General features: G+C 39.0%; 1 protein-coding gene across 4 annotated transcripts in view; it reads right to left on the reverse strand.

The window, feature by feature from the left end:
- Positions 1–14,759, reverse strand: part of NAB1 (NGFI-A binding protein 1) — a 54,530-nt gene that overhangs the window by 34,090 nt on the left and 5,681 nt on the right. For all 4 annotated transcript variants that reach the window (XM_055571922.1, XM_055571923.1, XM_055571920.1 and 1 more), the window contains one exon: positions 7,049–7,886. In XM_055571922.1, the coding sequence (XP_055427897.1) occupies positions 7,049–7,867 (819 nt within the window). In that variant the 5' untranslated portion in view covers positions 7,868–7,886. The remainder of the gene's footprint in view (positions 1–7,048; positions 7,887–14,759) is intronic.

Genomic DNA, 14,759 nt, shown 5'->3' on the forward strand with positions numbered 1-14,759 from the left:
CTTCTGTAAAAGGTCAGACAGTAATATTTTAGGCTTTACAGGCCAGTCTGTGTTACAACCACCCAACCCTACACTGTAGCTCAAAAGTAGCCACAGATAATGCATAAACAGAAAGGCATGTCTGTATTCCAAAGAAAGTTTATCTGCAAAATTAGAAAGTGGGCAAAATTTTGCCCACAGGCTTCAGTCTGCAGATCCCTGAAAAGATGAATATAACTGACAAATCTCTGGCAAGACTGATCGGGGGAAAGAGACAAAGGTACAAACAATATTAGAAACAAACAAAAAAAACTGTAAACTATCCCAATAAGTTTGAACACTTAGATGAAATGGACAAATTCTCAGAAAAAAATGTGACTTATCAAAAGTGACTCAAGAAGTGACACTAACCCAATAGCCCTATAATCTACTTTTTAAAATGATCAAAAGGAAATATGCAGCATTTCTTTCAAGTATGAGATGTTGAAATTGTTCCGCTCAAGCTGAGAGTTCAGAATAAAGCATTCTAACTACTAGCAGTATGTTGAGGTCTACCAGGTTCCCTGATTTGACAATACTCCTCTCTCAAAACTAAAACTGTTGGGCTTCTCTGACACCCTCAGCCTTGCCTTCTCAACATTACGGTGGGAGCTGACCTAAAGCTGGCACCCCTATGTATTCCATGGGCCTGGGTCCTTGTTTTTGCAATCTCCTTAGCACTCCAGTTTCTGCAGCATTTCCATCACACCTACAACTTATCCACTGACTCTGCCTCCTCTTCTCTTTCCTGTCTTTGCGCTCCAGCGTGCTCTGGCTGGAAGCTGCTATCTGCTGACGAGCGTTCTCCATCACGCCGACTTGTCTGCGTGCTCCTATCTCTGAATGTCACAAGCCCCTCCATTCTCCATGCCTTGCTATTCTCAAGTTTCGGTCTCTCTATCCATTTACTGCTTTAAAGATTTGATGCACTCTGCTTACCTAGTTACCACATGCTCTAGCAACATGTCTGGGCAGATGGAACTCTGCCTGCCTGGACCCCTTTGTAATCCTGCTCCTGGGCTCGTCCCTTGGCACCTGCCCCCCACCAGTAACTGCTGTGGCTGGGCCGCAGCCTCTGCATTATACGCTCACGGTCTGACTCCTGCCACCAGGCCACACCTAGCCATGTCCCAAGACCAGCACCGCTTCTCCAGCTTTAAAAAGGTGTCTGTAACAATGATTCAGTCTACAATTCTCTACAATAAAATGTAATGAATTATACATTTTACAAGTATACTGGGAAACAAGTATAAAATGCATATAAAAATGAGAATTTTATGTACTCGTGAGTTGAAAATTATTTTTCAGGTATAGGTAACTTCCTGATGTTCATCTACTTGTGACCTACTTATATGTCTTCAAAGATTAAAAGAATAGTGCCCACAGAGTTTGTAATACTATACACAGGGTCAGAAATACTACCAAAAGTGGATTAAGAATAAGTCATACTTTTCCTTATTTAGAAATTGAGGAGAAACTAGTAACCTTCTTTAGTCTTAGGAATTTAGAAAAACTCAAGTCTTTCTCTCATTTTAAACAGTCAAAAAAAGAAAATGTGAAATTATCACAATACCTAAATGGTACACTTGATGGTAGCTTCTTTAATTCCCTCAGGATTTCATAATTTCTACTAAACTCTTGGATGGTTACTAGTTTGAAGAAAGTGCTCTGATGCATAAACTTCTATCCTAAAATATATTATCGGACTAGATTCACACACTTGACTTACAAATAATAAGTGGTCTGAGTTTCAAAAACACAGGCCACATTTTCCAAAGCTCCACCCCCACATCTCCGCCTACTAGCACTCATTTTGATTGCTTCCTTCTTTTGGGAAACCCACAATGGTCTCATTACTTAAATACCACCTATGCCTATCTATTCAAAGAAGCAAAGCGCCCCTTAGGAAAAGTCAAGTGTGAAATAATTCATTTTGGATTTTTTTTAAAAGCAGGTTAGGAATTTTTAAAGTGAGATCGACAGGGTTTATTAAAGTCATCTCTTTAACATACTTTTGCTTTAATAAAAATACAGGCCCTTGCCTGTGCTTCATCTGCCACATTTTAAAACTATATGAAAGCTGGATTAAAGCGTGAGCCTGAGGCTGCCAACACGCGTCGCCCTTGTTCCCTACTATGCAGCCTTCAGTAGACTCCTCTGCATCGCGTCACAGGTAAAGAGAGTGTCAAAGCGTAGCTGAATTATAATGCCACTTGTATTTTCTAGATCTATCCACAAGTTCTTGTGAATTCATTATCATATGCCAACAACACACAACAATTACACGAGGACATGCCCAAAGGAGATCAAATCACAGAGTTCCTGTGACTAATTTTGCTAACCAATTCTCTCATATTAAGCATCAGTAGGCATTCACATCTACAATAATTTAAAAATATCAGACGGTGAAACTGCTGAAAAGAAGATTAATATATAAAAATCAGCCAGTGATAGTAATTTAAAAAGGAAACAATTTCATTTACAATTATAGCCCCTTCATATCCTACATATTCATGTATCCATACAAGCAAAATAAATACAAATGTTTTTAATACAAACATTTAATATACACATATATAATACACAGTATTTGACCTAACAAGAAATGTCCAAAACTATGAATAAAGAACTAAAAAATTACAGAAGAATATAGAAGAGCTAAGTAAATGCACATACTATGTTACTCTACGGGAGTTTTCATTATTGTAAATATATCATTTCCCCCCCAATTAATCTATACCTTTAGGGCATTTCTAATCAAATACCAACAGAAATTTTGGGGAAATTTGACAAATACACTAAAAATTTCATTTGAGAAGGAGAAATGTGTAAGATTACCTAAAAAAAAGAAGCTACAAAAGAATACTAATGAAGAGGCACTTGCCTTTCCATATATAAAATACACTGCTTTGCTACAGTAACTGAAGTAACTTCATGCCAGTGAAGGCACAGAGAATCAGATAAATGAAATGACACAGGACAAGATCAATGACCATTACTACACAGAATTAAATTTCCACATGGCAACCAGTCTAAAAGGTCAAAGGACAAATGATAATCTGGAAAAGTATTTACAGTCTAAGACAAAAAGTCAATATACTTACAATATAAAAAGTTTTTACCAATATTTTAAAGGTAAGACAACTCCAACATTAAAACAAATGATATGAATATAAAATTGGATGTCTGTTAACCCTAAGAAAAGATGCTCTTCCTCAATAATGAAAGTTACTTTGAGCAATGAAAATTTTTCTTAGACTGATGAAAATTAAAAATGACTAATGCAATATTAGCAAGAGTGTGGAAAAATGGACACTTGCATATAATAATGATAAAGAAAATATAAATTGTTCTAGCTTTTTTAGAAGGCAATTAAGGACTATCTACTAAAATATTAAATCTATATATTCTTTGGGCCCATAATTTTACATGTTGGAATCTATTCTATAGGAAAACATGTACAAATCTGTAAAGGTATATGTGTAGAATGTTCATGTCTCACCACATATAAAATTTTTTAAAAATGAAAACAACTTAAGTGACATCAAAAAGTGAATGGTTAAGACAACAGCACATTCACACTGTGAAATATAATGTAACCCATAAACGAATACGGCGGCTCCATATGTAATTGCCTGAAAATATATCTAATAGTATACTGTATGAGTATATTATTAAGTTAAAAAAAAAAGAGTTTGGAGAAGAGTGTGTAAAATATGACCCCACATTTGTATATGTAAAGAAAAGTAGCTGGATGTTTACAGATTCCATTACTTCACATCCTTCTGTAGTAACTGTATACTTTTTCAGTGAGTATATACTATTTTTTGTGTTCAAGTACAAGTCTGTGGGGAATGATCTTATGTTTCTAACATGAAATACTGCATTCAACTGAACATTTTTTTCCAAGGAGAATTTATCTTTTTCTTCTAATGGATAAATGGCTGTAAATTTTAGCTATGAAACAGCCTTTGTTTAAAAAAGGTAATTTTGAAATGCACTTAATTTTCAAGCATTTATTGAGTACATTAGATTCTGAAGATATAAAAATGAATGAGATATAAATTCTGCCTTGAAGAATCCCAAAGTATACTGTGAGGGACAGACTAATATATTAAAAAGTACAATAAAGTGTTGAAGTTACTGTGATAGAAGTATGTGTAGGGATAAAAATGAAAAGGAAAGGTCATTCTACTTAGGGGAAAACACACTATAGAAGACTTAAGCTCATGCTTGAGCCTTAAAGATGATGTGTTGGCCAGGTGGACAAGAAAAAGGAAGCAAATGTAAAAGAAGTTTTGGCCACAGCAATCAGAGCAGAAAAAGAAATAAAAGGAATCCAAATTGGAAAAGAAGTACAACTCTCACTGTTTGCAGATGACATGATCCTCTACATAGAAAACCCTAAAGACTCCACCAGAAAATTACTAGAACTAATCAATGACTATAGTAAAGTTGCAGGATATAAAATCAACACACAGAAATCCCTTGCATTCTTATACACTAATAATGAGAAAACAGAAAGAGAAATTAAAGAAACAATTCCATTCACCATTGCAACGGAAAAAATAAAATACTTAGGAATATATCTACCTAAAGAAACTAAAGACCTATATATAGAAAACTATAAAACACTGGTGAAAGAAATCAAAGAGGACACTAACAGATGGAGAAATATACCATGTTCATGGATTGAAAGAATCAATATAGTGAAAATGAGTATACTACCCAAAGCAATTTATAGATTCAATGCAATCCCTATCAAGCTACCAACAGCATTCTTCACAGAGCTAGAACAAATAATTTCACAATTTGTATGGAAATACAAAAAACCTCGAACAGCCAAAGCGATCTTGAGAAAGAAGAATGGAACTGGAGGAATCAACCTGCCTGACTTCAGGCTCTACTACAAAGCCACAGTCATCAAGACAGTATGGTACTGGCACAAAGACAGAAATATAGATCAGTGGAACAAACTAGAAAGCCCAGAGATAAATCCACGCACATATGGACACCTTATCTTTGACAAAGGAGGCAAGAATATACAATGGATTAAAGACAATCTCTTTAACAAGTGGTGCTGGGAAATCTGGTCAACCACTTGTGAAAGAATGAAACTAGAGCACTTTCTAACACCATACACAAAAATAAACTCAAAATGGATTAAAGATCTTAACGTAAGACCAGAAACTATAAAACTCCTAGAGGAGAACATAGGCAAAATACTCTCTGACATACATCACAGCAGGATCCTCTATGACCCACCTCCCAGAATATTGGAAATAAAAGCAAAAATAAACAAACGGAACCTAATTAAACTTAAAAGCTTCTGCACATCAAAGGAAACTATTAGCAAGGTGAAAAGACAGCCTTCAGAATGGGAGAGAATAATAGCAAATGAAGCAACTGACAAACAACTAATCTCAAAAATATACAAGCAACTCCTACAGCTCAATTCCAGAAAAATAAATGACCCAATCAAGAAATGGGCCAAAGAACTAAATAGACATTTCTCCAAAGAAGACATACAGATGGCTAACAAACACATGAAAAGATGCTCAACGTCACTCATTATCAGAGAAATGCAAATCAAAACCACTATGAGGTATCATTTCACACCCGTCAGAATGGCTGTGATCCAAAAGTCTACAAGTAATAAATGCTGGAGAGGGTGTGGAGAAAAGGGAACCCTCTTACACTGTTGGTGGGAATGCAAACTAGTACAGCCACTATGGAGAACAGTGCGGAGATTCCTTAAAAACTGGAAATAGAACTGCCTTATGATCCAGCAATCCCACTGCTGGGCATACACACTGAGGAAACCAGAAGGGAAAGAGACACGTGTACCCCAATGTTCATCGCAGCACTGTTTATAATAGCCAGGACATGGAAGCAACCTAGATGTCCATCAGCAGATGAATGGATAAGAAAGCTGTGGTACATACACACAATGGAGTATTACTCAGCCATTAAAAAGAATACATTTGAATCAGTTCTAATGAGGTAGATGAAACTGGAGCCTATTATACAGAGTGAAGTAAGCCAGAAAGAAAAACACCAATACAGTATACTAACGCATATATATGGAATTTAGAAAGATGGTAACAATAACCCTGTGTACGAGACAGCAAAAGAGACACTGATGTATAGAACAGTCTTATGGACTCTGTGGGAGAGGGAGAGGGTGGGAAGATTTGGGAGAATGGCATTGAAACATGTAAAATATCATGTATGAAACGAGTTGCCAGTCCAGGTTCGATGCACGATACTGGATGCTTGGGGCTGGTGCACTGGGACGACCCAGAGGGATGGTATGGGGAGGGAGGAGGGAGGAGGGTTCAGCATAGGGAACACAAGTATACCTGTGGCGGATTCATTTTGATATTTGGCAAAACTAATACAATTTTGTAAAGTTTAAAAATAAAATAAAATTAAAAAAAATAAATAAAATAAAATTAATATTATAAAAAAAGAAATATACATACATGTATTCTTCTACTTAAGCAAAATATTTCTAGATAGAATGCTACAAAAATAAAATGAGGATTTTTTAATATCAAATGTCACACCAAAACAATATTCAAAGCTACAATAATTCTTCTAACATCCATCTAATTTTGTTTTCTATGCTAGCTGAAAATCACTTTAAGTTCTGGTTATTCTTTACAACTTTTTTTCCTAAAAAGTCTACAAAAATGATTTTTAAGTTAGATTTAAAATTTCATTTTTAATTCTTAATTAAAAGACAAACTGCCTTGTAAACGCAGACTTTATGGTTTCACTACTTAAACCAATATTATTCTAAGAGTCACTCTACACTACAATTTTAAAGTTAAACATGTTCGAATTCAACACAGAAATACCTTAACACAATAAATATGGTCTATTTTCACTAAAGAGTTACGTTTTGCTGAACCTAAACGTCTTTAATCTGGGGAGTGTATCATCTCTGCTGTAAACTATTACCAAGTTAATCTCTTTAAGAGACATGCCCACCACATACACACAAACCAAAATGTGGGCTTTTTACCTCATGAAGTGTGAGGTGTTTCCCATCCTTCCTCTTCGAGTCGAATCTGCCATATATTGCACTGTATTTTCGAATTTCCTCTTCTTTGTGTGGGTCGTCATCACTCATCTCAAAGATGTGACCGATCATCTTGGCCAACTTCTTGTTGGTTTTCAGCAGCTCTTTCACTTCGTTCAAGTCACTTTTAGGCAGCGTGGGGGCCATGCGCTCCACGCACTCAGCTACAGAGAGTGCAGCGGCAGCATCCAGCACCTCGCTACTTTCTTTTGGGGAAGCCGGGGAGCCAAGGTCAGCGGGGGAGAGGCTGTGCTCGCTCTCGGTGGCGTGGTGGCCCTGCCAGAGTCGGGAGTCACTGATACTCTGCAGCGCTAAGCTCCCTACCACGTCTGACTTCCCCGGCCCCAAGCTCTGCACGCACGTGGTGGCAGCACACTTGGGGATTTTTAAATGAGGTTCTCGGGAACTGCTGTTCCTTTCATAACTGCTGCAGGATATTCCCAGCCATGTTGGTGAGCCCTCAGGTAACTTATAGATGGGTATGCTACTGACAGGCAGAGACGTCAGTGGCTGATTGAAAAGGCCAGGGTTTGTAACCCAGTCTCTCAAAGCCTTCTGCAGCCTTCTAACATGAAGGGGCTTGCTAGCCATGCCCACGAGTGCCATGATCTCCAGGAACTCCTCTTCTCCAGCTTCACAGAGTTGCTGGACATCATCACCACCTTGTTGGATGAAGGCATCAAAATAAGAAAGCAGGTTGGCTTTTTGTAATATTCTATACAGCTGCAACTCCCCCAGGGTCCTGGGTAAGGCTGCGGCCATCACTGTGGATGGGCTTAATCTGCAAAAAGAAGAGAGGAAACGCTCATCACACTTGCTAAAAACCTTCTTAAGCCTCTTTGTCGGACACTACAGGGTTTAAGACTGCAGTATGGGAAGAGTAAAAAACAAGGAGCATTTGCACAGTAACTGACTGTTACAGAAGCATTCTCTCTATGCTGTGTGTGTGTGTGTGTGTGTGTGTGTGTGTGTGCGCGCGCGCGCGCACTCAGTCGTGTCTGACTCTTGGCGACCCACAGACTGTAGCTGCCAGGCTCCTCTGTCCATGGGATTTTCCAGGCAAGAATACTGGAGTGGTTTGCCATTTCCTACTCCAGGGGATCTTTCTGACCCAGGGATCGAACCTGAGTCTCTTGTGTCTCCTGCATTGGCAAGTGGATTCTTTACCACTGATACCATCTGGGAAGCCTCCATCTGTAAGTTATCTTACTCTCCTAACAATCATAATGATCAACAGTCAGTAATAGTTTCCATTTTAAAGGAAAAAAATATTAAGGCTCAAAGATCAGTAATCTGCCTGAGATCTCATAGGTAGCTAAATAGGTCTAGGGACTTAAGCCAAATATGGCTCACAGGGCTCTGTATGCTGTATTTTTGAGTATTCACTTTGCTGTTTCCATGGTGTGCACACAGAGAAGAAATGAAGGATAATAAACTTCTGAAGGAGATAAGAAGTATACTCTGCTACCATGCGTGCACTGAATACTTGTGTCAGACCATATGATAAATAGGCACTTAATATTATGTCTCATCCTCACAACAGCCCTGTGAGATAGGTGTAAGTGAAGTCGCTCAGTTGTGTCCGACTTTTTGTGACCCCATGGACTGTAGCCTACCAGGCTCCTCCATGGGATTTTCCAGGCAACAGTATTGGAGTGGATTGCCATTTCCTTCTCCAGCAGATCTTCCCGACCCAGGGATTGAACCCGGGTCTCCTGCTTTGTAGACAGACGCTTTACCGCTTGAGCCACCAGGGCTCAGTATTGCAAGCCACAAGTATTGCGTGCACTGAATACTTGTGTCAGACCATATGATAAATAGGCACTTAACATTATGTCTCATCCTCACAACAGCCCTGTGAGATAGGTAGAGTTAGTTCCTATTTTATAAAGAAAAAGTAGCAAGATTAGTCTTGTAGGCAGATGAGAGATTTCAGTATGAAACAGAATTAATAAGATACAAGGTGGTATATTTAGAAATGGAGAAAAAAGAGGCAGGAAAATTTCAGACAAATAAATGGCAAGACTTGGTGATCACTTAGGTGTAAGTGATGAAAGAGAGGAAACGGTTACCATTTTTTAGAAACACTTTCTGTGGTTCCAGAAAGAGACTAATAGGTGACTCTGGGATTACCTATGCGAGAGTCTAGAACTGCACCAAGCATCAGGGATACAGAAAACTAGGGATGTTGGAATTTTCTTTCAAACACATGGCACTTGAGAATGTGGCACAAAGCATAAAGCTGAAGCAGAGCGGTCCTGTTTGCAAAATAACAGCATGCAACCTAAGTCTGTCTCAGGGTTCAAGAGAGAGGACGAAGCCAGTGTGTGTGGAAGAGCCCAAGACAGAGCCAAGGAAGTTATACTTCTAGAGCCCAGGGAAGGCAGAGAAGTCTCCCTTTAAAGAGACAGAACAAGACCCAGCAAAGCACTTCTTGACCTCTTAGCAGTTTTATTTGAAAAGTCATTCACAGTTGCCTGGAGACCTCCCACATACATAGAGGAGCTGGCCAAGTACTTCCGTTTAAGAGAAACAAACTTGTAATCAATGCACCTTTAGGAGTAAAAGGCTCCTACCGCCCTCTATAGCAAAAATTATAGAAAGCCAAAAGAATGCATACACTGGAAGAAAATGCAGGTACACTCTCAAGAAAGTCAGGAGCAACTGTCAACTGGGAGATTCGGCAAACTGAGGAACACTGGGAACAGCCCTCAAGGCCAGATCAACAAATCCGGGACTTCTGCTTTACATCATTGGCCAGACTTCTATACAAAATTCTAGTCTGTCATCCCGTACAAGGAGAATGCATTTCCCTACCACCTTAAGGACTGACTCCTGGGAAACCCCAACTCCTGGAACCCCTGTGTCATCCACAATCTGCTCTCATCAACTACTGACCTCCTCAAATTTTATGGCTCTTTGTAAGTCATGACCTGATGACTTCTGAAGGTATATATTAAAAAAAAAAATTCAATTTGGGCCCACTAAACTTCTGCTGACAGCCAGGAAATCACTTGGGGGAGCTTCTGAAAAATATAATTTACTTGGGTTGCATCTCAGAAGACTCTTGTGATTTGGCAAACCTGGCAAACTACACTGGAAGATCCCTAGTTAGGGCACCCTCTGGGCACCACAAACTCGTACAGCTTTTGGTCACCTTTGTGTTCATGTCATGTTAGTTCTCTGGATAAAAACATTTCTGCACCTTGTGAATCACTCATAAGAGGATTTGTTTTGTCTTCCCACATAAAAGGGAGACTTCTGAGGGAGAGAATTTATCATCCAGCTGAACACTAACCCACAAAAACAAGCTCTGGGGAGTTACAGACGCAAGTTCAAGTCTATATTGAACAATATTATACTAAATAGAAGGGTTTCTAGAAAGCGTATGAGATAGAGGGAAGGAAACCCATTTTCCCTTCATACACTTAATGCAATAATTCCACAGGCTTTCAACTCCAGAGTATACACGCACAAAAATATCTATCAGTTCAGTCGCTCAGTTGTGTCCGACTCTTTGCGACCCCATGAACTGCAGCACGCCAGGCCTCCCTGTCCATCACCAACTCCCGGAGTTCACCCAAACCCACGTCCATCAAGTCGGTGATGCCATCCAGCCATCTCATCCTCTGTCGTCCCCTTCTCCTCCTGCCCCCAATCCCTGCCAGCATCACAGTCTTCTCCAATGAGTCAACTCTTTGCATGAGGTGGCCAAAGTATTGGAGTATCAGCTTTAGCATCAGTCCTTCCAATGAACACCCAGGACTGATCTCCTTGCAGTCCAAGGGACTCTCAAGAGTTTTCTCCAACACCACAGTTCAAAAGCATCAATTCTTCAGCACTCAGCTTTCTTCACAGTCTAACTCTCACATCCATACATGACCACTGGAAAAACCATAGCCTTGACTAGACGGACCTTTGTTGGCAAAGTAACGTCTCTGCTTTTGAATATGCTATCTAGTTTGGTCATAACTTTCCTTCCAAGGAGTAAGTGTCTTTTAATTTCATGGCTGCAGTCACCATCTGCATTGATTTTGGAGCCCCCAAAAATAAAGTCTGACACTGTTTCCACTGTTTCCCCATCTATTTCCCATGAAGTGATGGGACCAGATGCCATGATCTTAGTTTTCTGAATGTTGAGCTTTAAGCCATACATACACATAAATATGTATGTATGCACATACACACGCAAAAGCTTTTTTATAAAAGGGCTGTAACCTTGCAAGATTCATGTTGTCATCAATGACCTCACCATCTATACTCCCCCAAATTATGGAGTAAACTAAAAATTACCTGAGAAAATCTAGAACAGAGTTCTTGAATCTTTTTATGAGCAATAACAAAGTATATATCATGGACAAATATAAAAGAGAAATTTAAGAAAAAGAGAACTCAAAACTCAAACTTAGGCTTTATTCTTCTGAGATAGGCAACGGTTTTAGAAAATATTAATTTTCAATTTTTATCCTTTGTCATTTTTACCCAGAAAAAAAAAAAAAGGAAACCCCCTAGTTTCCTAAGAGAAAGCTCTTATGTTCCAGTAAGAAAGTAGTTACCATTATAACATCTCCACAAGGACTGACAAGACCAAGTGTACATTTCCAAAGTCAAGACACCAGATGAAAGATAAATAAGTGAACTATTTAGAGTCCCAGGAGACTTGCTAAAGGCCCACACTTAGCGCTGGGAAAGGAGTTTTCTCCCTAAGCTTTATTCCTTTAAGAGCACATTTCAGTTTCTCATAAAGCCTGTTGTGATCATTTAAACATCCACCACTTCATACATTAATTTGATTTAAAAGAAAATTTTTATAAGACAAGATTTTCTGTTTTTACAAACTCTGTGTCTATTCTTGCTTCAACATGAAGGTCAAATAAGTCAAAAGAAAGCTGCATTTCTCCAATCGGAAGTGAATACAAAAGGATTCTAATACAATGCAACATAACATAGGCAGCTAACAGCACAGCAAGTCTGCTCAGCTGCCAACTCCAGTTACCTGGCCTTTGCAAGAGATGCTGGAACAACCATGCTGAGTCTGACCTTTTTATGAATTCCACAATTAAGAGAAATCAGTTACCCATTTTTACTGCATTCAGAAGCTAAACCAAAGGCCTGCTGCCTATATACAGCAAACCTCCACTTGCACCAGCTTAAATGTTCTTCAGCCCAGTTAGTCCCAAAGGAAGAGGAATCAAACAGTGGATTCATTTAAGGCCATTTGTTGTTGTTTGCTATTCAATGATCTATTTTAAATGGTAATAATTTGTTCCAGAACCTTTTAACGACAAACTCACTTTGGCTCCTTCTGGGGTAGGATCAGTCATCTGCCAAGATTTAAACTATGCTAAGTGAAGTAAGGAGCTGGTTTGGCTCCAAAAACTTTACTGGTCAACTCCTGCTTTGTCCTTGAACCAAAACACAGAACTCAGTATAAATATGGGAAATAAAATTTCTCTTTCTCCAAGCTGGGATGTGGGGATTTAGGGTTAAGACAGAGGTGTTTAATGGTCACAAGGAAAAAGAAGAACCATTCCTTCAAACCTGCCTCAATCTAGTCCAAGAAGCTTCAGCCTGCCTTCTGTCCCAACTCCTCCATCAAAGCTCCCAAGTAACTACTGAGTGATCACCAGCTTTTCTCTTTAACCTCTCTGCAGTTTGACATCACTCCTTGAAATGCTCTTCACCTGACTTTTTTTTTACTATGTTATGCTGCCTTCCCTTACTCTATTCTAAGTGCAGGAATTCTCCAAATTTTTTTATTAGATCCCATTTCTACTATCTTTCCATATTCTCCCCTGATGATCTCCGTCCACTCCTAGGCTTCAATATTACCTATAGCAGACTGACCTCCAAACCGCTATCTGTACCTTGGACCAGTGGTTCATGAAGTCACTGCCAATTGCTCTCAAATCCAAACGCACACCAAACACTGACTCGCACGTATACATCTACTTTGCAAAGATAAAAAAAAGAACTTTGTGATTTAATAAAATCTCACTTAATACTGTGATCAAATTCAAGTTGTCAAAGTATTCTCCATTGATAAAAAAGCAAACTTAATGAGTACTTGCTATTTTTTTTTTTTAAATTTAGAAAGTGATCTTGTGAGAACCCAAACTGTTTTTCTGATAATTCAGCATTTCACATTGGATGCTGTCAAACTTCTCAAATCTGGTAAGCCAAAAAGCAAGTATGTGCTGTAATTTTCCTCCCTTCTTCCAGATTCCCAAATCTATTCTTCCCAGCTCTCATTACTTTTAGTTGCACCACTACTCTTTCAGTTTTCTGGATTAATAAAAGGATTTATTTTTTTTTAATTTTATTGTGATAGTTAATGTATAATATTATACAAAAGATTCAGGTGTACAATATAACGATTCACAATTTTCTTTTTAATGATTCACAATTTTTAAAGGTCATATTTCTTTTCTGGGCTTCCCTAATGGCTCAGCTGATAAAGAATCTGCCTGCAATGCAGGAGACCCCAGTTCAATTCCTGGGTCAGGAAGACCCCCTGGAGAAAGGATAGGCTACCTACTCCAGTATTCATGGGCTTCCCTGGTGGCTCAGACAGTAAAGAATCTGCTGGCAATGCGGGAGACATGGGTTTGATCCCTTCCAGGGTTGGGAAGATCCCTGGAGGAGGGCATGGCAACCCACTCCAGTATTCTTGCCTGGAGATTCCCATGGACAGAGGAGCTTGGTGGGCTACAGTCCATGGGATGGCAAAGAGCTGGACACGACTAAGCACAGCACAGCATTTCTTTTATAGTCATTATAAAATACTGGCTTTATTTCCTGTGCTGTACAATATATCCTTGTAGCTTATTTATTTTATACATAGAAGTTTGTACCTCTTAATCCCTTACTCCTATCTTGCCCGTCCGTTTTTCCCTTTTCCAGGTGGAAATCACTAGTTTGTTATATATTTGTGAGTCTATTTGTTTTTGTTATATTCACTAGTTTTATTTTTAAAATTCCACATGTAAGTGATATTATATAGTATTTGTCATTCTCTGCCTGAATACCATCCAATTCTATCCATGTTGTTGCAAATGGCAGAATTTTTTTTATGGCTGAATAATATTCCAGCGTGTGTATCTTCTTTATCCACTCATGCTTTTGTTTTCCTCTTCCTTCTTCAAATCTACATGTCCTTAGGCCACATCACCAACCTTTTTCTCCGCCTCAAAAGCACCTGATTCTAATTTTCCCCTTGCTTCTTGCCCCAACTTTGAAAACAGCCTCCTCACCTTCAAAATATGCCATACTGAAATGTCGACTTCATTATCCTGAAGTACAGATGTGGCTCTTTACTCATGTATGCAAATTTCCCCACTGGATGGAGGAAAAAATCCAAACAACTCATACAGGTATCCTAGACCTATCCATCTTCCTCTGTAGCCCTTAACTTTCCTCTGATGCTTGTGCCAAACACTGGACGTTGCTCCAGTGGTTCTTCACAGACAGTTAAGAACCAGAAGACAGAGAAGCAAGCACACACTTAAACACTATGCTAAATGCTATGCTAAGTATTAAACATAAGGAGCCATGGAACAGAGCAGCAAACTTACACGGCCTGGTAGAACAGATTACCTCAGGCTTTAAGCTCCTCGATGGCAGAAGCTCATAGTTTAGCAGTAAAGAACCTGCC

Source organism: Bubalus kerabau, chromosome 3 (assembly GCF_029407905.1).
Source record: "Bubalus kerabau isolate K-KA32 ecotype Philippines breed swamp buffalo chromosome 3, PCC_UOA_SB_1v2, whole genome shotgun sequence".
In the NCBI taxonomy this organism is placed as follows: domain Eukaryota; kingdom Metazoa; phylum Chordata; class Mammalia; order Artiodactyla; family Bovidae; genus Bubalus; species Bubalus kerabau.